The sequence below is a fragment of the Adelges cooleyi genome, unplaced genomic scaffold (genome assembly GCF_023614345.1).
Source record: "Adelges cooleyi isolate 19-005CV unplaced genomic scaffold, UGA_ACOO_1.1 ACOO_flye_CR_arks_rails_tigmint_CR_PRNA_30, whole genome shotgun sequence".
NCBI lineage: Eukaryota > Metazoa > Arthropoda > Insecta > Hemiptera > Adelgidae > Adelges > Adelges cooleyi.
The window spans coordinates 8,442,970-8,470,013 of record NW_026095971.1 but is presented as its reverse complement, the minus strand read 5'-3'; the positions used below and the strand labels follow the sequence as shown (position 1 = coordinate 8,470,013).

Here is a 27,044-nt window from a genome sequence, read left to right as displayed (position 1 = left end):
TCAACCAGTAGCACAGAACACTTAAGGTTAACACTACCTACCCATTTATTAAAGAGAAAAGTATAGGCAATTCTTCGCAAACTCTTATTGTAGAGCTTCACTTTATAGCGTACCTATACTTTTTAATACAGTAATGAGAATTCTTTATTGGTTATTATTTTTTTGTCAGACCATCAGTCATTTCTATAGATTACATTTCTCGAAAAATTACAACTATTTTCCATCAAAATAGATTTGCGCAATTTAAAACTAGCGTCTTAGAATTGTTGTAAAATCACCAAATTTTCACAGTAATTAAAGGAAAACATTATCTGTGCTTAAGCGTTTTTACATTTTTGATTATCAATCCACTATTTTTTAATAATTTATTGAAAACTATTAAAAAAACCTAAACTTTAGTTTATCATTATTTTAAATAACAAATACTATTCTGGTTAAACATTTTTTATTTGAACAATCAGATATTTGATAATTTAACTGACAAGAGTCTTCAGTAATAGAACTAGTTCACACCTATTAAACCTGTAAAACTAATTTCAATTTAACTATATTCTTTCAATCAATGTATAACTAATTTAACTCAGATTATACATATGTTAAGTCTGTACTTGATGCTAAAAATATAACTTTTAAAATAAGCATTAGGAATTATAGTGTTAAAAACAAATTGGCAAATCAACACTACAAATGTAATTTTATTTAAATTCAAAATACATATAGAAAAACATTAGCATACATTCAAAAGTTTTCAACAAACAACAACAATCAAAAACCAATACTTTTTTAATTAGATCACAGAAATAAACAAGTAGTTAAGTTAATATAAAATGAATTAATAATGTTTCCAATTTGTTCAATTTTAATAGCAAAAATAAAAATTCCAGGTAGGTAACAATTTTTTCCTAGCTAGCCATTGCCGTTGTGACAAAAAGACTATCACAGACAATCTAAATAAGCATACAATTTGGTTAAAAGAAATTATAAGTAGAATATTTAGTTGTACAACTTTTACACTCAAATTAAAAATAACAAAAATACACTGATAACCAATTAAGTATATTAAGTTAATACTATTAATGTTTACAATGACGTGTAAATATTATAAACATTGAATGGAATGGATAACTTGACTTCTGAATTTTTAGACTTATTGAAGTGTATGCAAACTTCAGGAATGTATAATATTATTTTTATTATAACAAACAAAACTCACATACAATGTAAAACGTTCCATAAAGCTTATTAGTAATTTACAGTATTACAATACAAATATTTGTTCTAAGGACGGATCTCAAATTAAAATGTATTATCTTTTGAAATAACGTTTGTGTATTAACAATAACACAATAATGATTAATGATTTTGTTTGCTGAACAATGAATTACAAATTTATCTAATTTATTTAAATATAACAATTAAATAAATGAGTAGACTAGTCACAAAATGTTTTAGGCCAATTTTAGGCGAATCCACTATTCTGTAATTTTATTATTGTTTATTTATTGTTTATCTATTTCTGAAAATTTTCTTATAATAAGACCTTCTCTAACTGATCGACTGAATAGTACTTTTAAGTAGTATTTTTGTGTAAACAAGTTAAGTATTTTAAAGCAGTATCAAGGAGAAAATGTAGTAATTCACTAATTTAGTATTCACGAAACGGATCTTGGGCTACGAATAGGGAAGCTGTCAAAGATAATTCCTTGAATAATAGAGAGACGAGAGATCCTAACAAAAAATTAATTTTTAGACTAGATAATAATAATTAAAAATTAAGTTAACACAAATCATTATTCCTAATAATAACAATACATAATTACTATTAACAAAATTAAAAATACATTTTTTTTAAAACATTTTAACGAAAATTTAATAATAATAAAAAAATATTAATAATAACAAAACAACTTTACAAACGGCTTTTACAAGCTAAAAAGTAAAAACAAATAAATAACTGTTTCAAAAACTAAATCATAGTATTATACATGTATAGTTAATGTAGTATGTACCAATATGTATGATAAAACTTAATGTCTAAAGCTTTCTGAATACTAGGTGTAAGTCACGAGATTTTGTATTTTGATACTGGTTAGGACTTTTAAATTTATTTGTTTAATTAGGTAATATGCTTATAATACTGCTTGTTAAGATAATAATGGATTGTGTAAAATAGTTCGTAGAATTTAATTAACCAAGTTTTAAAAATTGCTGTTTAACTTGCAATATTATAGTTATTATTAACTGTGACACTTATTTAAAAAAACTCAATATTATATAGTTTACCTAATTATATGTATATATATATATATATGATATATAAATATAACATCATTAAAGTAAAACAAGTGAAAAATATGGAAATGTTGATTGAATGGCTGTAAGCTTTAATTACATTTTTATTATAGCTGAGGAACATTATTGTGAGACGAGATTTTTAACCTTGGCTAACTATTTCGATTCTGATAATTTGCGAGTGTGAAACGTTTAGGCCATGGAAATGGCCAGTCATATCGGTGTGGTACAGGTCCATCAATATTTCCTTCAAAATATTGAAACATCCAAAACCACCAAACTCGTGATAGGTAATTGTTGGAAATAGATTGCTGAAAAAAAAGAAAAGATATATATATATAATACAAATACTACTGTACTTAGTATATTAATACTAATGTCTAATACTGTCAAATAACTCTTTAGAAATAATAAATATGATTACATTTTTGTTGTAAACCTCATCTTAAAATGATCAGTTTTATACTAAATACTTTTTTAAACAAAACAAATTCAAATAAGACTAATCATGTATGAGTGTATATTATGTAAAAATAAAGAACAGAGAAAATAACTTCATTTGGTTTTGATAGTTTCATTTAACGATTATTTTAAAAAGTACTTAATTAAATAAAATTAATAAAAAATAAAAATAAATTATTATTTAATTAATGTATTACTGTACCTTCAAATTGGTATTATTAGCTAGTGTATGATAGATCCAAAACAGCCGTGTGGTGACAAAGTATGCAATAATAACATCTATTGTATAATGACCATGAGCAATAAGCACCATAATTACACCAATGACTGCCATTAGCCACGATGCCCAATGTAGTATATACCATTTTTTGGGAGAATCTATAATTTAAAATTAGCAAAATACATTAGTTAGCATAATGAATCTAAAAAAAATGTTTATTAATGATTATCAATTAAAGAAAGTTTATTTACATTCTGCTATCATTAAGTAGCTCATCACTAATATGGCGGTGTGACCACTATATATGTAATCCCCACAGTAAGTATGCTTGCCATTGATGGATAATCCAAATCCTGAAAATAGTTGTAACACACGTCTAGCAATTAGTACTGGATTCGTAGAGTTTTCTTTGGGTGAACAGTAGTAAGTGGTACTAGAAACGGGTAATACAGTCACAAACATAGTAACGGATCGAAGTAAATATAAAAGAGATAACATGAACATCAGCCTTCGCAAAACAATAAACCTGTATGGACATAAACATACACACATATTAAAATTAATCTCATAAATATTTCTATAAAAAATTATTGATTACCTATACTTATGACTCAATATTATTAACACTGACAAGTTTGTGCTTATCATAATTAATACTTCAGATACGTCTAATGCCCAATCGCTAGCTGGTACAGCATCCAAAATGGTGTCTGGTAATGGTTTATACAAAGAACGATCTGGCACTCTTTCGTGGACCATAGCCAAAGATGTTGTAGTGATTAGTAAATTTACAACAAGTAGTATAAATGCTGAAATAATAATAAAATATCAATGTACAAATATGCTTAGTTAACATCTAAATATTATGATATAAGTACCAAACAACGTTTTCATTTTTTCTTGTGGAAATTTAGTTTTGGGCTTAATAACACAGTTTGGTATTTCAATGCGCACCGGTGCTCCATTGGTACTGCCATTAGGAACCTTTGGGCTATACCGGCCATCGTTTTCAGTGGACATAATTCCACTGTCAGGAAGCTGTTTGGCTTTTGTTATGTCTTGATGTATCTGTCCCATGTTTGTTTGTTGGTGATCATGGTTGGTGTCGATATCTATACCAACCGCTCCATTTATGGAATCCCATCCTACACTATTTCTTACACCAGTCACAGCATTTTTACACAAGCCTAATAACGGCTGCCTTTGACAGCGCTCATTCTACAAAAATATGAACAAATATATATATTAACTTAAAAACAATGCGCTATACCACTACAAAGAACACCTCAATTGTTGCACTTTTCTAAGAAGCTGGTCAAATTTTTACTAGAACCACCTTTTTTAAAACATCCAAGTATAAGCCTTAGGTAAAATAGAAAATACATTTTTCTATAAATTATTATTTTATCAAAAACAACTTATGTTAGGTTTTAGGATATTCTCACTATCTTTAATTTGTATAGACTATGTAAAAAATACCACTAGAGATTTCTCTTTGGTATGTTAATACTTGAGTGAAATAATTTTGATTTCATGCCATGTTTCAATAAAAAATTGTCTATAGATTATTCCCTTATAAATTTTCGCTCTCTATCAAAGTCTAAAATTACATATTACATATTAGTCAGAATAGAATAGAAAAACCAATTAGTAGAAGTATACTTAGATGTATGTTATTCAAGGTAATACATTTAATTTAAGAAAGACATTTGTACTACAATAGAAAAGCTGTATTGTTGTTCTTTCTATTTTTAATATTATTATTATTGTAATACTTCCCATACATTACAAATGTTTAAAAAAAAGCTATCAGTTTAAAAATGTCGATAACCCGATTGGGCTAATTATCAATAAAATTAGATTTCAAACTGGTCTATTTGATTCGTACTGACCTAAAGCAATTCATATACTATATTATAGACTTTAGTTAACTATAGGCTATAACCAAAGCCTAAGTGGCGAATACATGCGTTCACTAAAATTTATCGAATATTGCAATTAGTGTAAACGATTTCTTGTGAAACTATCAACCCATAAATTAAACCACTTTATTGTTGTTCCGTGTTCGTGACTGAAATTAGACGCATTAGTATTTCATTAAGAATTCCTCTTCGCGTGTAGGTAATATAGATAATGTGTACCCTACTAGGCAGTAGGCACGTTATAGGTTATAAAACCATTTCGAACCACTACCACCCCAGAATACCAAGACCGCAAACCTAACCGCATAACCGCCTCACAATGCTATGGTTCCAATAGCTTAAACGCCAAAAAGCGCCATAAGCTTTCTAATATTATAGTAATTCCCCGCTGCATCAATTTAAACATCCGAAATTTACGGAGATCTTAATAGTTGCTCCTTCCGAAGTCCAAGACAAATATACCAATGTCGTAATGAATATTCACTAACCTTCGCGTAAATAAATCATTACTTGAGTAGTCATAAAATATTTACCGGTGGCACCTGCAAGTTCCTCAGAAGTGTAAATAATGTATTCCTAAAATTTAGCATGTTTAAATGATAACATAAAAAATATAAAAAGAAAATTGACCGTTCAACGTAGGTACAGACGGTATCGATTGTATGCACATACTAAACAGCCTATGGAAGCTATCGAATGACCAGCGGCCGCCTTACAAAGCTCAAAGAGATCAAATTACGTAATCCCACACTAACCAAATAAACACAGTATTTTTATTTTTATTTAATTTCTTTAATAATTATATAGATTATCAATATAATATTATGCCTCTGATAGCAATATTATTAAAAACAAACGTAAATGCATTTGAAGTAGTGTACACAACAGTCAAACGCGTTTAGAGAGAACGTATATAAATGCAATTATAGATCAAAAATGCCTTATAACAGTTTTAATCAAACGCTATATTAATATAGCAATAATGACAATGGTTATTTTTTTTTTTACTTAAAAAGTACATTTTAACATAGTAGAATCTAAAGAAACTGGGATTAATTGATAAATTGATTGACGCCAAAAAAATTCCATTTTTTTATTAATTTTGTTGATACTAGTTTTTTTTTTAAATAACATTTACAATCTGTACATAAAATAAAATATACAATAAGAAAATATGCGAACAATGTAAATAAATGACTTGTAGACTATGAGTGGGGAAGCTATCCAGTGATAGGACCCTTAAGATACTAGGTTTATAGATAATATTCTTCTTTATATGTTATCAATTTGTCTTTTAAAGTTTATTCAAATCATATAAAAACTACCAAGGACCTATACCTACTTAAGTTCGAATTTTTAATAAATCCTTAGCAATTAACTTTAATGTTGGATTTAAAATACAGCTAGGTAAATTCTTGATCCTCAATCTATCACCCCCCTTGGTGAGTGATAAAACCCGCCCCTGATTGTACTCGATCGTATTTTAAAAACTTAGCATAGACATTAAAATATTTTTTTTTAAGGAACTTATATCATTACGTCTACATGCCAGGAATTGCATCTTAGGAATAATCTTACTACTTCTAGGCTTTCATACACCCCTTTTTTAACGTTGTCGTCCTAACTTATTGTTTACTAGTATTATGTTTAAAATAATAATGGATTTTATTTGAGGAAATACATAGGATTTTTTTGTTTATTATTTAAATAATAATTGTATAGTTTTCTTACCAGATTACCGTTTGCAGGAGGCATACCAATATCAGTATAGACGTTATCGTTAAGATTATCCTTGAAAATGTACGAAATACTTTTGTTTCCAACACTATTTTTCGTTCCATCTGTGCTAGAATTTTCCTTTTGCTCTAGCACCATCCTGAAACAATAACATGAATTTTATTAATTTCCAAAAAAAATACCTAGAGTATATATTATTACCGAATACAATTTTATTTGGTATGTTTAAAATCGTTCCAATTTGCCAAAATTAAAATAATTATAGCGTGAGTCTATTTATAAAAACTATGACTTAAAAAGTTGAACTATCGCAATTTGTATTGAAATAGTTGACTTTACTAGTTTAATATAATGGTGTAGTGATTTAACGAAATAATTACTAATTATATAGCATAATTGATAAATAAATAAAATAATAATCGAATAAACGTTGATAGTTATAAATGTTTTTTTTTTACTGTCAGTATAAACGATTTTTAACTATTACCTACATAAATACAAATATCTTATTACGTACTTCGCTCCATTCAATCGAAATATCAATAAAAACAGTTACAGATTAAAAAGTATTTCTACTTATTATACTATATATAATTTAAATTATATTTTAAGAATATTTTATGATGTGTTAAAACCTTGATTAAAATGTTTACCAAAATTCTAAAATTTTCTGAATTATGCCATAGATATATTATAAACAGCTGAAAAACAAAACGCACCACTATCTTTTAACATGGATATAATTTATGTGATAGTAAATTCAGACAATTTATACTTCAATTTTAATTGCGATGAAAACAATTTCTTATAATAATTGAGTGAACAAATATATTGTAAAAGGTCCAAAACGATCGACACAGCTATATTGATAATCAATATCAGTCCGATACGTAAAAAAATTGTTGATTTTTTTATCGAAAAAAAAAAATCCCAAGAACGAAAGGGATAATATGTTCATGTTATGAATAGGTCCATGACAATTTGACCTATTTGATAAAAAAAACTTGACGACAATAATTCAACAATTACATTCATACATCACTTAACATAAGGTCGAATTTTATTGCGAATATTTTATTAAGTTATGTTTTTATCATAATTCAGAAAATTAATCATCCATACTTAGAATGTACATTGTAGATGCTAATCAAATTTTATTCAATTGGTAAGCGGTCTTGATTTGAACACAATTCGGTCAGTTAAACAATAACATATTCAATATACATAGGTAACAAACGTTTTTCGGTGGTAAAAACATGCTGTTTTAAATGTATTTCAACAAATACAATTTTAGACATAATAGTAATATTGGAATGTAGGTAAATCTATTTTATACATTCAAAATATCTGAAGTTGTATAGTTAATGAATCGCTTTGTGTCGTTTAATGAACTATTTAGTATTTATTTAAAACAGTTCATTACGAGAACGTTTCTACCTACATGCACATTTGTAATTCTGTAAAAACGCAACGGCGAAGTAAATTTATATAGAAGCCTAATACAACACTAAACCTTTATTTTTATTATTTTGTATAATTATATTCTGTATGATGCAGGATTGCATTGCACTATAAATAATTGAATGTCATTCTAGTATCTATAAAATCTGACAATTTACAAGCTTTTTTAACACACGTATTTGTACATAAAAAATTGTAATTTTACAAATTACACTGGGTAATAAATAAAATGACCTACATTAATAATACAAGAGTTAATATTAAAACTTACTTAAGTAAATGCATGCAATTAAATACGTTATATTAATTAAACCAAGTTATTTTTTTTTCCTTCCTAATCTTACATAATTAATTATCAAATTTAAGTGTCATTAATGGGTGACTTCTTTATCAAATGTATCACATGTTTTGTATTATATCAACACATATACTTATTATGCTTTAAATTGTACAGATTGTTTATTTTCTCAATAAAAAAAAAATTAATTAAAAAAATACACAATTACTTACATACATTTTAAATTACAATCAGGGATATATAATTTTGTTCATAATATATACTTTTAAGTTATGTACAAGCGGATTACATAGTCTTTATTTAACCACATTAGGGGGTCAACAAAAATCTAAAATTTAAATTTATTTTAATCCTCCCAATCAACTAACGTCCGTCTTTTAACTACATGGTATGTAAGTAATCGTACACTTCACCGTGACCTCAATATTTCTACTATTCAAATTCTTGTTTCCACTCACTATACAAAATTCCATTCTAATACGATACATCTTTTTTCTCTTACTCTTCCAAACAATCCTCCTCGTCGGTTAAAACGATATTGTTCACACGACTTCCCTAATAACATAACCAATAATTGAATCTAGTTGAAGTAGTATCACTGGACAACCCCTTCTTTTACGTCGTCCTGCCACTGTAAAATGTTCAACAAAAATCTGTTTTTAATATTACAGATTGTTACAGATTTTAATTTAAAAGAACACATTAGTCTCCTCTTCTAAGCATTTAAATGTTTGTTCAACGAGAAATAATTGCCCATTCATTAGTTCAGTAAGTAACAAGATAATTGTATTTTAAATGAAAAATATTAAAATGTTAATACAAATTTAAAGTTTTTTTTAAATGTACAAAATATTAAACATACATACAAAAACATTAAAGTAATAAATATAATGAACATTATTTTTGTCAGTAAGGTGACATGAAAAGGTGACAAATACTAAATAAAAACAAATTATAAAATGCTTAAAGTTTAAAGATGCTTAATATTACAGCTAATTAATAATAACTCAAAACAAATACGACTAGAAATATTAACTTAGGTAAACTTTAGTACACCAAAATAATTTGATACGAATATTTTAATAGTACATTTTAATTTACACGTGTAAGCTTTAAAAACGAATGGACTCTTAACGCAAAATTTAAAAAATAACGAAACATTTAAAACAAAATTAGATTATTTTTCTACTAACTCATTCTACTAAATTCTTCTAAATTCTAAACCTTTACTACAAAATAGAGGTTTTGATTCGTATTTGCAAAACATGTAGAACTAATAAGATAGCCGATTACAGAGTGAGAGGAATATAAGTTCTGGTATTGGCAGCAACTACTATACCATATTAAGTTTTAGCGCCACAGGCTGACTTCTTATGTAAAACGATTGCGTTTACTATTAATAATTGCTTTAAGCAAGTGAAATCATAGTGGGCGCGTTATTCACAAAAATACTTTATTACACATACTATATTGCGGCTTATGAATGATTCAATTAATTATTTGACAAACTAAAATACCTTTTTTTAATAATAATTTAATTATTATTTTTCTTGAAATAGTCTTAATAGATGGGTAAAGGCACCCACGTAAGCTAACCAAAACTGAGAAAAATATCGCATTTTTATTATTATTATTTGGAATACGGGACTATATAATAAATAATAATACAAATTGACGAATAATATAAACATTAAACAAAGTGGTAATAAACAGGTATAACACAATAATAATTAACAATGGATAATTTAGAGCTAAACAAAATGTAATGCCTTAAAAACCCTAGTTAATACAGAAATTATCGGTCGCAGAATGAGACTATAATACACATTATTGACGGAAAAACATAATAATACGGAACGGAGCTTTGACGGAATCAAATGTCAGGGACACTAGGACAACAGACCAGGATTTTAAATAATGTTTTTAAAAAATGAGTGCGATATCGTAAGTGGGTTTCTTAGAAACAATAAAAAAAAAAAATTACAAAAATATAGATTTAAACAATTCAAATCAGTGCACATAACATTTCTAATTACTTAGTTTTTCGTATACATAAGCTTTGAATGTTTTCAATTACCTACATAATTTGTTATCTGTGTCTCCGTAATTCGTAGTTATCATCTTTCGCAGTCACCTTATGCGTGAAGCATCGCTACTTATATGATAGTTTTATTTGGTTAATATATAATAGGTACATACAGTTATAACATAAAAGCTGTTCTGAAAACCATTAATTTACTACGTATCTTATGCAATTGTGTAGCGTAGTGTGAAAGTGACAAGTCTGTCGATTTCGCTTCATTTATTTTTTTATTTTAAATTAAAAAAACAATCTTGTATTAGGATAGGCATTGTAACAGTTGACTAGTTATGCCCGAGATGTTATTAAAAACCAAAACAGCTGAATCATCGGTATTCCGATTATTTTTTTTTTCCTATTTTCGGTTATACTTATTTCAGAAAAAAAAAATTCTTCGAGAAGTACCATTTATTTTGGTAAGTTTCATAAACTGAAAGTTTAGATTTAGACACTAAATTATAATAGAAAATTAATAAAATGTAGTGATTATGCAAGGAAAATTCTCACTCGGCAATGAACATTTTTGATCATTAAATGAAAAGGCCAGAACAATTTCTGTTCTTTTGTATAAAGATTAATTATTGTTATCCAGCGCCACGGCCGTGGCTCGAGCTAGGTATAAAAAAATACCAGTGTTTAATATCTAAAAACTGCGTTTGTCTATTTAAACCATGTAAATTTCGTTGTTTTCAACGTAGTTCTCTAACTAGCGAACAATTGAACCGATTTATATAAATGCGTCAAAAAATATCAGAAATATTGTGCAGATTATACTTTTTAAAAAATTATGTTAATAATGATGTGAAGTGGAGTTGTGAAGCAAAATGTGTTAACTTTTTCAGGTAAAAATATAGTAATAAATCGCCATGGTGTGCTGAGTTTCTTAACCGGTCGCCGCCGCTTGTTTTCTAACTCCGCACAATGCTCCCACCACTATTTGTACAGCAGGAGCATGGTGTGGGCCAGGCTTTCAGGCGGCACCTGAGGTTAAGCTAAAACCGTCGCTGCTTGATCCCGGATGGGTGACCACCCAGAATTTTTAGCGGCGACCTATGTCATGGCCCCCACCACACGTGTTCCATACTTAAATAACCCCAAAACCAATCAACAGCTAATGGACTAAGTTGCCGAAGCTTAGATAAAAAAAAATTAAAATATTTGTACAGCCGCGCTAGGCTTGATGACCTTGGCCGCGCAGCGAATGCCCATTGTCCAAGGTCGTCCCTCGTCAGTCGTCCGTCGTCAGCGGTCAACCGTCGTTTGGTCGTAACTTTGATTGGTCTTTTGGTCGTAAAAAATTCAGTATTAAGTGTAGTATTATAAACAGATTTAGGTTAAGTCTATTCATTTACATGGAATTCATTGAATTACGTGGTATAAAATAATGCAATACAATAGGTGTAAATAAGTATTTACTAATGTAAAACGATTAAACAATGTAAACGGAAAAAACTGTACCATATACTTGTTTTTTACTACACGAGCAGAGAACACGGGAAATACTACCATAGTTTATACAATTTTTTTAAACACTAAACAGGAAATAATATTGTCTAATTTTTTTGTTTAGGTCTGTATGGTACGCTATCGTCTGTCCTAAATCAAAACGTTTATGTTTATCTTTGTAGAAATACATTTGACTATTTGTGTTCAAATTGAAAAATTGTTGTGCAGTTTACCTGAGCACTGATTCATGACTGTTAAATAAATAGTAAAATAGTTCAGTTTTGTTGCCGGTGTGTGTACATATTACGATTGGTGCGACATGGTAAATTAGTAGTGCACCAGAACCAATTTATCAAAAAACCAATTCACCTTATCATCCAACTAGAAGCTAACTAAGGTTAGTTTTAAAAGTCTACATAGTCCTTCAAATCAGAATAAATAACCATTATAATATGTTAAAAACAATCGAAAACCAAAAAGTGTGTGAAGATTTCTTTAATTTTTAACGAAAATATATTCATAATTCGTATAATATAAGGGTAATATAACATTGATAACCAATAAGCAATGTGAATTACATACATTTATAAAACGGGATATACAGGAAGTGTGCCGTAGCCTGGACATAACTAGTACCCTTTCTCCAAAAAATACATTTCGGTACAAGAAAGACGAAGTGGTCAATTAACATGCCGAAATATAGAGATGCCCTCTATACCTCTGTTCGCCAAGAGAATATGGTTGCGCAGAAACAAAATCATACTACTATCGTATCCATCTGCGTAGACTGGAATAATGCGGTTTTGTTTCTGCGCAACCATTTTTTCTCTAAACGAACGAAGTAAAGTATGAGTTTGTTTTTTATACCCAAATCACATCTAATATACATTTTTTTGAAAGTTGTTCAACTTCATAAGTTTAATAAAATAAAATTACACTCGAAATCCATTAATAAAAATGTATTTGTAAATATATTTTACCAATACCCATGAAATGTTATTCTTTTTTTATATTCCTTTAATTTCTTCAACCTAAACGCAACAACGTCGGACGCATTACATACAAAACTATCGCTCATGCTTTGTCAGAGGGTTTTACAGAAAAAAACATATTACACGAATGTAGTTTTCCGAAAAAATCACTTTTTAATGCTAAATTATTTATAAACAAATAACTTGTAGGATGCATATATCAAAATGTACACTAAACTTATGAGTTATTAACTGAAAAAACGTGTGTTTTTATACCACGAAAAGTCCTAAGAACCAACTTTACAACATTAAAATTTAAATACCTTGCCAGAAGCATCAAAGCTAAAATTTTATCAAGCGGATCTACTTAAAAGTTATTGACAAATAACATAATTTAATAAACTTTTTATCACAAAAATAATTGTTTTATATGTTAATTTTGTACAGCTATTCAAAAAATGAGATAATGTTTTACTTCCCTCTGGCGTCCTCTAAAGCTAAGTTCACATATTCAGTTAAACTGCGCGAACGAACTGTACGTAACTTAGTTTGTACAACTAACTGCGCGTGTAAATCAAAATCGTATGATTTTACATTTGAAAAATTTGTACCGCACGAGTTCAGGCGATGCCTGAAAAAACTATACACTCGTACCTACAGTTTTCGAAGTGTACAAACGAATATCTTTGTGGGTTTAGAGTTAAAATAGGACAAAAAAAAAACTAAATAATCTAAACGTGTAAATACTAAATTAAATAACTCAATTCATTTGCGCAAACGAACTACACAAATATAACATAAATTCGATTGCATTTTTTAACTTAATCGTGTTAATCCACGTTTAGACTATCCACCAAAACCTATAGGATCATTTTCTATTTATTGGGCGAACAAATGCAAAATATCCGGTGACCTGTTAACCCCATTCTCACTATACACTAGCTGTGTGGCCTTCCAGTGTTAATCATACAAACTGAATATATTATGATAACGGAGATCACGATATTCTACCTGCAATCTACATATCGACAGTTACTTTTTGCACATCTAATTATTTATAATAATCTAATGATTATCAGATGAAAATAAATTTGAAAAAAACATTTTGGAAAATAAATCTTTAAGATCGCATGGAATTAGCACCTGAAATATTTTCGATGATTGATCAAATTTAGATAAAAGTTTAACTTTTTCTTCGAAAAAGTAATATTGCCATTAATTAATATATTAGTCTTATTATCTTTATTTATTGTTTATAAATACTCATCGTGGGCATTATCACGACTCACAGGTGATTCGTATTTTCTAAAATAACCCATACAGAAATTAAAGGTTTGTTAAGTGTTTTAGAAATATTTACTAATAACTTCAAAAGTTTTTAGATCATGTCTTAGCAAGAAATCAAATGTTGTGACAAATTATAAACAAAATATTTTGATTATTTTCCTAAATCGTATTACATTTAAAAATTATACAATATTTTAAATATTTATAATTTGTTTACAACAAACCTAAAAACCGTTTAGTTAATATAAATGTTTTTAAATTTCTGTGTGGGAAATAAATTTTAATTTTTAATACATTGTTATCGAAAGTGTACTTCTATTTTACGCATAACGTGCCAATGCGTGGAAACATAGCATAGTAGTGGTATTATTGTTTTTAACTTTTTTTTATAACTCGTAAGTACTGTTACATCAGCCTTCGGGATTAACGTACATAATACCTACATTAAAACATGCCAATTGAAGAGTTCAATGTAACGTGTACTTGAGCAATTAGTATGTTAATATAAAATTTAAAAAGTAAAGCATAAATCAGAGGACACATCCCGCTTACGAATTGGCACAACAAACTGCAAAAATCACTTTAGATGTCACGTTAATAGAAAATATTAAATGTTATTATAATCGTTAGGCACATGGCTACATCATTATATGTTATGTTTATGTTGATATTTAGCATTGTGCCACCCACCACAATAATCGAGTTTCACTTGATGTTATCAGCAAAAACCAAACATAACTTTTTTAACGTTACATAACAATATACAAATACTTCGATTAAACATTATACATAGAAGTTTATAGAAAATAGTAATGTAATATTATATACTCTGTTCGGAATAAGAACAGGCTTCGGCGGCCGACTAGTGCGCATGGCCTGTTCTTATTCCGAACAGAGTATAGAGAGTAATTAACGCAACCACTTTGTTCATAACTCATACCAGGAGTGTAGGTACTAAATATAAACAATTTATACCAAATTACAAAATAATGATGTCTATTGTACTCGAAATGTGTGTTGCAAAGATATAGAGATAAGAAAAATCTACGTTTGATGTCATGATCCGTTTAAATCTAATACATTTTATCTGATGCCTACATTTGATTCACATTTCAAACGAAAATGTATTCAGTATTTCGAAAGAGGGCCAAAACCAAATTAGAAAAAACTCTGATAAAGATCCCGGTCGACAATAATAATTATTATATTGTGGAGTCAGGACTAAGGACTTTATTTAACAAATTAAGTATACTATAAAAAAAGCAACGACCGTAATGTATTTGTCCACTGTCATTATGTTTTAATAGTTTTCGTTTTAATCAGTTTACGCTTCGTCGTTGTAAACTCCAAATATACATTTTCATCAGCCAATCTGTAAGAAATGTATTCTATTCTGTAACGCAACTAGAAACCTATCAATCATGAAGCAGTTTTTAAAAATTCCTAGAAAACACCTAGAGTGTTACTATTGATACAAGTTTTGCAGAGTAAATATACAATGAAAAAAGACACCTGTTACAGTTTTTGTTTGCAGTCGTTTAATACATATTACCGAAATGTCACATTCATATTTTTTTTTTTTTTAGTTATTTGTTTAGTAATATTTTTTTTCTTTACACGATTCATAACAATAACATGTCTCTATTATTATGTATTTTTAAACCTTCATTATTTTAGTCTAACTCCTTTTAAATAATTTTTTGTCAAAATACCTAGTGTTTTTAAGTTGATGAAACAAGGTAAAAATATAAAACAAATTTTAATATATAGACATTTTTGTTTTTACTTTTCAAACAACTTTGTATTTTTATTCTTAATTTCGGATATAGCTCAAATGTTACATTTAAAAACGAGAATAATAAACAAATAAAGAAAAACTGAGAAAGAGGTGAAAAATTAGTAATTAAGAGCACTTGAATTGAATAATTTAAAAAAAATCTTATAAGAGTATGTAATATATTATACAGTAATGATAAGTAATTATTAAAATGTTATTAATAATTAACCTTAATTAAAGAAAATGTGCAATATATACTTTTTTAAGCGTCGGATAGGCCCATAGGAAAAGAGGGAGTTCACTGTGAGCCCTCGTCTATGTGAAGAGGGTGGTCCTCCTCGCTACGGTAACACTGATTTTGTTTATAATAAAATCAATTTATCACGTAGATATAACTAAAGCTATGAATTACTATTATTATGCTTCGGTTCATGCATTTAATTTTTTATTACATTATGACATTTATTTGAATAACGTTTTTAAGAAGCAAAATATAAAAATGTTTACTGCATATTAAGCACATTTCGAGGTTTTTTCATATTTTCGGTATTAAGTAATTAAAGAATATTTTACATTTTTTTAATTATGTTTATCTATAAAATAAAATTATGATATTAAAAAATAAGAGAATTATACTATAGTAAAAATGACTACCTAGGTATTATCAAACGAAAAACAAACAAAATTCAGTTATTCTGTTTGTATAATTTGTGTTTTTTAAAAAATTATTAACAAATAAATATTTTCTTTTAATAAAAACGTTTGTTAGACTAGTTAAAATTAATAATTTTTTTTTCCATTTTGGTGGCCCATTTAAAATATTTCCCTTTAACAAAAAAAAACTACCTATCCGCTATTTTATACCCTGACTATTTTTATACATAAGATTCGTATAAATTCAGACATGCTACCACAAAATAACTTGTCCGATGCAGATCTGAAATTTCTTAAGTATTTATAAACCGAAATTTGAATAACAACAATATAAGAGCAACATATATAAAACGTCAATTATTTTACTTGTGGACTGTGATGAACAATTGCTTTATATAACATTTTTATAAATAAGGTAAACCACTAGATATTAACCTAGTACGCAAAACAAGTAATCGATTTCAAAATTTGAAGTTTGATTCAAGTGGTGATAACCAAAAGAATATAAGTGTATAGTGAATATAAATATTTTTGTACATTTCTACACGACGGCGAAATTACATTTTCAGTGAGTTCACATGGGTTATGTTCACTCTTTTTAATATCTTTTTCAAAACTATCTGAAAAATTGTAAAATAATAACAAAAAGAAATTTTTTTATTCACAAATATTTTATAACTAAAAACTTGGATATGAACAAGTTGTCACTTGTACAACGCTTTTAATTCTCATGTCATTAATTGCAAAATGTAATGAACAAGTCATTTGCACGTTTAAACTCAAGTTTTTTTTATTTATTTTCATTCATTTTGTTTTTAATAAACCATCAAATATATAAATGATTCATTAAAATTAGTTTATTTGTTATTGATTTAAAACCCGATTAAGTTGTTATAACATATAATGTTTACAGTCATTGTTCGTTTTGTGTAATAGGCACTTTCAAATTAATATGGACAGCAGACATACACCAATAGGTATGTTGTTTATAGAGATTAAGCTGCAGAAGGTCGTAATGCCAGAGAGTGGATACCGGATAGACCAGCCGGCTTCGGAAGTATTTCGTGAAGGCGAGACTCAAGACTACACTCACTTCCTTAAAACCTCCACTCTGATACATTCTAAAAGCGTAATTAAGCGACAGTCTTTCGGTTTTCGTCCGACGATTAGAAATAATAATATAATATAATTAAGGTCACTGCGAGGTTAAACGCAATAAATATTTTTACACTAGTAATCGTTTCGGTGACGATTTGCAAACAAAAAAAAAAATACCTATAAAACCGAGTTCGACCCACCAAACGGTTAACCCTTTTCCGGTTCAGACATTTCCTAGCGAAGCAAATCAAAGGCTACCGCCTAAAGGTCACAACGCCGGTAGTCCCGGATTGTAATAAGAAAATGCCGCAAAGGCGCTTACCATGTGAACGTGGAGGACACCATTAACGAGAAGCGGTCGATCGATGGAACTAAAATGCATTACACGCTCCACGCCCGAGGACGATTGGCCGGCACATGACGAACACAAGGGTTCACCGTTTACACACGAGCAATAAAGATAACCCACAGACACTCGAACGACAAGCAATGGTATTGTTATCGCGCAACAGTCGTAAAAGGACCAAAAAGTAAACAAAATTATGTATAATAAAAATATAAATATAATATTCAATAGCAACCACTTATGGAGGGCGAATCGTGCAGCGACGGAGGCGGTGGCAGCTATACACACTAGCGCATAGGATGAAGCCCAACTGTAGACTGTCGTGAGCTGCGCGCCGTCGCCAAACGATGAGTGTGTGCCGATATTTTAACAGTGCTGACGTCGAAGGAGCGACAAGGACATGCCCACTAACTCATCGTTAAATGCGTAGCATTGAAATTATTAGCTCATATAATAATAATATTAAATATTTACTTTATACTACTTTATTATATTTTATTCCTTTTTATCCGTAAAGACACTAATATATATATTCGTGTGCTTACGGATATTTTGTATACATAAATATATGCATAATATGAAAGAGGCTCATGATATCTAATATTAATTGCATTTTTTTAATTTGTCTATTTTAAAACATTTTTACTTATGTTATTAACATTTTCTATATATTTATTATTTACCTTTATTCGTATTTTCCAGAGAGCTGTCAACTTTTAAATTTTTAATGGTAACGTACATATATAATTTTCTTTATATCTTAAAAATAATTTTGCTGAAAATATTGACGAGTCGATAACCCGTTTTGAATAATTACTTTTAAAGTTATTAAAGGTTAAAAATTAGGACAGAAGAAAGGGTGTCGGGTCAATAAATTTGAATTATAAAATAATACCACAAAAACACACACAAACAGCACAAAATAATTCTCTATAGTGTATTTCGGCAGCAATGTTATTATCATCAGCGCATACAACTGACCTCAGTCAGCCCTGTACTGTATTAGCGATGGGAATGACTTTAAAATGAAAAGTAGAAAATGTTTATATCATTGTTTTCAATATGTTAGGTACGCGGCAATGATATCTAAACCAGCAATTTATATGGTCTATAAAATATACATATAACATAAAACATAAATAAATCAATAAATACGTCTTATTCTGAAATACATACAAAATACAATTTAGTCGAAATGGCAAAAATAAACCATTAAGTAATAACTAATAGTTACATGTTCTTAACTCATTATTTTTTAATAGGAAATGAAAATAACGAGAATGAACATTATAGATGCTCATTTGCTAACCAGTTTAGAAATAGTTTATTTAACCCGTAATTCAACGATACTTGACAGTAAACATACTTTGTTTTTCCCAAATTAATTAAGAAAGTCGTAATATTATACAGGGTGGATCTAGGATAACTGCTACGATTATTATTAGCACTCATCGTAATCATCAAAAATTTGTAAGACCACATAATAACTAAACAAATTATTTTATTTTAAATATATTGTTACATAAGTATACGAGTATAATTGATAAACCATATCATATAACACGGAATAGATTCATCACAACTTGAAAAATGATGATGCTTCCCAACAAAATGGCCACCCTTTATTAATTTCTTACCAAACAAGAAAAAATAGTCAACGCGAGCCAAGGAGGATGCTATAGAACCCTATCACCCTCTCTAAATCTGCCCTGATATTGTTTTAATTCGTACTTAAAAGATAAACACTATCTTATACTAGAGCATTTAGTATAGAGTAGATATAGTAAATAGATAAACTTTGACAAACAAATAAAATATAATAAGCCTTTTCTTTCAAAAGGGGTGAAAACTTTAATTCACTTTTTTATTTGATTTTGAGGCTTAGGTTTGAAAAATAGACTTAAGATTGGATCTATGAAAGGTTTCTAAAAAAAGTCAAACTTTTTAATAAGGAAAAACCAAAAAAGGGGGAAAGTACATTTAGACAGTAGTAAATATCCAGGTTGCTATGGGCGAGTGAATCAACAGTCAACAGGTACCTGAAAAATATTTTCATTGTATTGTTGAGAACGATATACGGGTAACAACAGCAACAAATTATAGACAGACAATCAACCCTTATTATATCCACCCACTACTTGTCACCCATTGCCATAATTAAATTTAATAATTATACTGTCCAAATAATTGTTATTATTTAGTATTATAAAATTTAAACGGTTTTTAGTTATTATGACGTTTTAAATTATTATAATTTACAATTTATCGTACTTTAATGAAAATAAATATGAATTATTAATAATAATCGTTCAACCTATATCACAAAATGTATTGTTAAGCTTTAACACGCATTCTAATCGATATGCATAGAAATCCATAGAAATCGACCGGTAAAAAAACACTTGGATATTATTCTTAATATCATAGGTAAAATAGAATAAAATGTATAGTACATACATCTACTAGTAATAGAAAGACCATTATTATTAACTTATAATAAGATTATTCTATCACACCATATTTATTATTACAAAATAAATAAGCTATATTCATATAATTGATTATAGATACTGAGCACTACATAGTATTTATAATATATAAGTCATATGTTTTGCCAAATACAGAATTATTTTCTTGCCAAAAAGTATCTTTAATAATTATGAGACAAACATGTATGTTTGACGAATTCACTAACGAAAAAATGACACCGTCTTTATCAACATTAATCATTTAAAATTCGAACTAGTGGATAGAAGCATGCTTCTATTTTGGTCTATCCGACCATTCTATCACCAAGTTATAGCACCTCAAATACTGAAACTTGAAAAAGTGGCGATTTTTGGGCTCTCCGATTTTGACAGGCAAAGTGTGAATTTTTTAACAGTGGAACACTCAAAATACCTTCCATTTATCTCATTTTTTTTTTAATACACGATTTAACGATTAAATAGAAGGAGTGGATTATCTTTGTTACGTTTGTAACAAAGAGTGCAACATTTCACACGGCTTATATAAGCTAGTAAAAACTTTTAAAATTAGTTTTCATGTGTGCCGCTTTGTCACCGTTACATAAGCTATCCTACCAACAAGTATAATATAATATAATAAAGCGAATGGTCAATACTTTTTCTCTGACCTTGAGTATGAAAACCAAGAGCATAGACCAAGAGTATATATTAAAGAAATATCAACAAACGTCATTAAAAATAAATGATCGCATGACATGATGGTATTTTACTGTCTAGTTTAAATTCTCACTCTTTAAATATATATATATATATATATATATATATATATATATATATATATATACATAAATCAATGAAAAAACATGTTTAGTTAAGCAAAAAACATCTCTTTATTATAAGACACTATTATACAACTATTTAAAACATAATATAAGCCAGTCAAATTCTGAACTATTAACTGACGTTCTCACGAGAGTAGAATATGGCAGCTGCACCTTTTTTTACTCAAAGGAGGATTTCAAGGTTCAATGCCCCCCTCCCGAATTTTCTTCAAAAATTTGAAAAATTACTTGAACTAAGTAATAATATATTGTACCTATTATAAACAAAATAAAGTGCTATTTTGAAATAAAAATAAACAAAGAACAAAAATAAAATACAAACAAAATAAAATAGTTTACAAAGCCAAGAACAAAGGCCTCAAATATATAAAAACATGTTATTAAGAACAAAGACTGCGCCATGAGTCTTGTCTGGCGACTACATAATATAAAATACAATTAAAAATAATGCTGGATTTGTATTTTTATTTTCTTCCATAAATGATATTTGCAATAAATTGCGATATCTTATAATACACAAATTACAAAATAGTTGTATCATGTATGCAATCAGTTTAAGGTAAATACTTATACGTAAACTATTAAATTATACTTTTACTTATTATATTATTATATTAAATAACGCCTTTAGAAGACGTGTTGTTGTACAACACAGAAAAACGTTTTGCGAAAAATATCCAGCGACAAAATAATAACTCCGGATATTAAAAGATCTAAAAATATCTGAATCAAATATGTCCAGTTAAAAAGAAATATTTATTATAAATAACCCAAAAAATAAATAAAATAGTCTAGATGGTCGTATAGTTTAGAACTTTTTTTATTTTTAACGGAAAACTTTTGGTGCTAAATAATTTTCCATCGGATGAATGGCGTAAAACAATTTATTTTAAAATTATCCTTTTAGATCAATTTTTAATTTTCAAATTTAATTAATTTTTAACAACTTTCGTATTCAGTTGACACCACACCTCATATTTTTGGGTGTAAACATACAGCTAACTTTTTAACCGTCTTATTTTTATCTTAATAGTGTGTTGAAATTGAAGTTTTGCAATTGTATTTTCGGAAATATACAATATTATGTACCTATTTCGAGCTTTTTTATGCATCTAAAATAGTTTTACTACTAAACCGAATTAACCCTTGTAAACTTAAAAAACCGAAACCACTATAACGCGAATACTAGTGTTTTATCAAAAACCGTAACCAATATTAACCCATATTTTTATTTAGATTTTAACTGTACCCAAAATAATGAATATGTACTAAACAAATAACAATTGTGTGACATATGTATTTGTGTTACTTATATGCGGGCTGTTCATATTTGTACGTAGTAACTGTAAAGGTGAGTTTACACGTTCAGTTTTATTTGCGCAAACTGGCTTGTACTACTCGTACAAACATCAAATAATTAATTACACATTCAAATGTCTGTCTTCATTTGTGCCAACCACAGTTTTATTTTTAGGCAGCGACAGAATATCACGTGATACTCTTATCAATTATACAGCTATAATGTTTTCCTCATTTGATTATTATTATTACTTTAAAAATCTAGTCATTAAATGTTTAATTTAAACAAGAATTTAATTACGTAGTTTACACTTAAATGATTCATTTTATGTACATTCAAAATTAAAATATGCCAAAACCAAAATATTTGTCAAACTGAAGACTGCAAAAAACATAAATTGCCAATAATGCAAAAAATTATAAAAGACATATTATATAAAAAATATTATAATATATATGGAATTTATTTTAAAACATAAATTACAGAAGAAGATAGCTAAAATAATTAAAAAAATAATTGTAGAGAATGATAAACAGGACAAACAAAGTAATTTTAGTTACTAAAGTCTAAAAGTATAGGCATTTTTAAAAATCCTAATCAAACTGAGTTTTTAAGAAATATTAATACCCATACATATTATTATGTATAAAGTATAAGCTGGCGGTTGTTAACAGTAAATTAAAAATTCGAGGGTGTAAAACAATTTTCAAACCCGGACTTTGTTAGACATACAACTTGCATCAAGTCACTTGAAAAGTTTACGTCCTTTTTTTTTGTACCGCTGTGTTATAGGTGTTTACTGTGTTTCGCAAAATAATTGACTCTATTTTAATGGCTATTAATAAACAAAATATAAAGACTAAATATTTAAAACGAGCTGAAAAAATCTTGACATTTTCTCCGCTACATGGAAAAACATTGAATGATGGATATGTTTTTGGTTATATTCTAAGATACTAGATAGTATTGATGAGAGATTATTTTAGTTTATAATTCGAGAATAACCGTTCGAAAAAAATGCAAAAAGTTTAAATACACGGCCGAGGTTTGAACCGTGTGCCGGTCGCGCTAAGCACACTAAACTTGGCCATTAAATTACGTCATTTCGTGACATCTGATCGTAACGTATAGCAAATTCCGTACTTTACCAAATAACCTATATACCTATGAAGACTCATCATTATTGTGCAAATAATTATATAATTAAGTTTAGTTTTAGCATTACAATTTTAACAATAATTGTTTTAGTCCTGACATTTTTTTAATCACAGTGAATCTGGTTGGGTGTTCATTATTTGAAACGTGTTTAGTATGGAAACAATTTTTTAGCTTCGATGTTAACATCAATCACATTTATTTACACTTTCTACTACAACAAATTATTTTTAAAACTGAACATAATAAGTCATGTTTCAGAAGTCGCGTCTAAGAGAGGCAATTAAACATCGTTTTAAGTCAATATCATAATGGAAATTAACTAAATTTGTTAATTGTTTGATAGATTCCGTGATTATTAGTTTTAAGAATATGGTTAGTATACTCTTTTACAATAACATCTACATTTAACTTTGTAGATCATAGATGTGAAGTTAAATATTTTTCCAGAAATTAATACACTAATCAAAGGTAATTGATTTGTGTGATTGGTGTTCCATACAGCTTTTAGTACGGTTTCCTCAAATAATAATAAAAGAGATCATAATTTCTTATGTTTTAATTAAATCTTAAATAGGTAAGATGATCTGATTTTTTTTTCATTTTCAATATGATCAAAGTATATGTTAGCATATTTCAATTTTTATTTTTAATTATGAATTCACTGATTTTTATTTTAATTAATACTATTAATAATAATTCAGAAGTACAAATAGCATTAGCAAAGCAACAAAACAGTGTTGCATAAAATTATATTCCAGCCCATAAGAGAAGGAACCGGCGCAGATAAACGTGCTATCCTCATATGTGCCTGCGCAGCAAGACGTAATGCTATTATCATAGATTCTGCCTGAGTATAATATGGAATACTGATATGATTGGTATTGCAAAAAAATACTTTGAAATAAACATCAAAACAGTAATTTTTTTCACATTTAACACCCGTTTATTTTCTAACGATTGGGGCTCAAACAGTTTATTGGATTGAGCAAATTTTAAATTAAACAGCTAGCTGACCTAGTTAAATCACTCATTTCAAAAACGACATGTCACCAATTTTTTAAAAATGACTGTCAACTTTGGTAATTATATACGTAGTTACGTAGTCTGTCTAAAAACTTTATTTATTTTACTACATCTTATTTTATTTTAAAAAATAATACCAGTTTTTACAATAATATTAATAACATTTCTGTTCATTTATTTTATTTTATTTCTTGACCTAATTTTTATATGATAAATTTCTATTCCCTGCAAATATGTTTTATCTCAATTTAATAAATTATGGTCAAAGTTAGACTATTTAAATCTATGGATTATGAATATCAGAAATCCTAAACATCAATTAGTAAATACTAAAAGGTGTAAGTGCAAAATAAGTTGAATTTCTGTGTAATATTAAGTGTAAAATTTCAATTTTATGACTTGTATCGTTTTGAAATGACCGTTTCAATTATGAAAGTAGTTTGGCACCCAAGAGAGACAGGTAGCATTTCTTTCCCAGACAAACGCCCGACTGGAGAAACAGACAAGGTGTGATGTTACACCTTGCTGCTTTATCTCACTCAGTTATGCACCAGCTTCAAACATGATAATAGCATAGAATGTAAAATTATGAAAATTTTCAAAGCATTTTATAGAACAAATTAGTGTCAATCAAACTAAAAAGTATATAACATAAAAAAGTCATCAGCGTAGAAATTAAAAAATATTGATAAAAACAAAGAATAATTGTGACAGTAATTACACAATTACAATATTTACATGTAAAAACAAATGATTTAAAACAAATATAGAGATTGTGGAAAATTAAGTGAAGTATAAAAACTATATTAACTGACGTCAACATTCAGATAATGAAGAGAAATTGCAAAGTAAAAAATAATTAACATCAAGAGGAGAAACACGAATAAGTTAAATCTAGATATAACAAATTACCATACATTTTAGAAGAAATTTAGTACTTGCTTTTAAAAAAAAACTATTACCATTGAGTAAATATTGTAACTCAATGCTAATAAATAGTTTACGATACAGGGACTGATATAATAATAGTAAACAACCCAGGAAAAAAGTTAACAGTTAAAAATTAAAAGTTGTAAACTGTACATTCATTTCTTTATCTTAAGTTATATCCAAGAGTGAACTTATATCATAAGTGAAGTTTATCTGAGATCAGAATCCATGGTTCCACTAGTTCAATGTTATAGCTACTTGAGCTTTATAATTACTAGTATGCTTAGTAGTTGTCACATTAACAAGAAGCATTATATGACTATTGCCACTATTTATGAAATAAAATGTCCAATATTATTTAATAACCATTTGTAGATTGGAGATTAAGAAAACAAAAATATTCTTACTTATTCAACTTAAGTACATATTTTAGTAGTAAGTAACTTAAACAGTTTATATAGTAATCTAGACAGCTTATTAAAACTTGCAAATGAAAACAATACAAATATTTAGTAGACGGCTATTTAGTTACAACATAATATTTGCCTATAAAAGGATGCACTCACCAGTCTTAATTTGTCCTTCAAAACTCCGTAGGCCAATGTTCAGGTTTATTAAAATGTCAAAAATAATAAAATTATTGTAAAATAATTTTAAAAAAGCGCAGATACAGTCAAGTAAAAATAAATTTACTCTAATCCAAAAAGTAATAACACAAATCACAATAATTGCTTTCTATTGACTATAATATATATATTATTATTATTCACCAATTCGTTACAGTTCAGCGCTATATTGTAGATATGAGATATCAAAAAGCGTTTTGATAGTAATTGATACAGCTGCTGATGGAACTGTGATTGGTGATACTGTTGCGACATGGAAAAGAAAACAACTAATATTCTTCCATGACACTTTATATAACCGTATGAGCTATTAATGTTCCGCTTTCGATAACTTTTTTTTTGTTTAAAAGAAAAAACTAGAAAGACTTCTTACAACTTACAAGGCGCATTGGACTTTGGCGCTTCGACAATGCATAAAATACATACAAAAAAATATAAAATGCAGAGAACTCTTGGCTTTGAGTTTTCGCGCCGCCGTCGCTGTGTCAAGTTATCTGGCAACAACTGTATAAGTTATAACTTATATCCACTCTAAATATAAATTAATATTGCTTTTTTTAGAAGGGTAACATAATTATTTTAATTTTAAATGTTCGTAGATAAGTAGATGTCCCATACAAAATTCCTGCGCACGCCACTGAAAATG

The 27,044-nt window shown here is 28.0% G+C and overlaps 1 protein-coding gene across 2 annotated transcripts; it reads right to left on the bottom strand.

Moving 5' to 3' along the window:
- Positions 1-675: 675 nt before the first annotated feature.
- LOC126839217 (phosphatidylcholine:ceramide cholinephosphotransferase 2-like) lies at positions 676-26,528 on the bottom strand. 2 transcript variants are annotated; one of them, XM_050574366.1, is made up of 7 exons: positions 26,339-26,528; positions 6,628-6,772; positions 3,853-4,192; positions 3,573-3,783; positions 3,226-3,500; positions 2,957-3,132; positions 676-2,603 (listed from the first exon to the last, which is right to left on the bottom strand). In XM_050574366.1, exons 2-7 carry the CDS (start codon positions 6,769-6,771, stop codon positions 2,445-2,447), a joined length of 1,305 nt encoding a protein of 434 aa, XP_050430323.1. In that variant the 5' UTR covers position 6,772; positions 26,339-26,528; the 3' UTR covers positions 676-2,444. The 2 variants fall into 2 exon arrangements, with proteins under 2 accessions (XP_050430323.1, XP_050430322.1); XM_050574365.1 differs by lacking the exon at positions 26,339-26,528 and adding an exon at positions 18,028-18,368.
- Between the last annotated feature and the right edge of the window lie 516 nt (positions 26,529-27,044).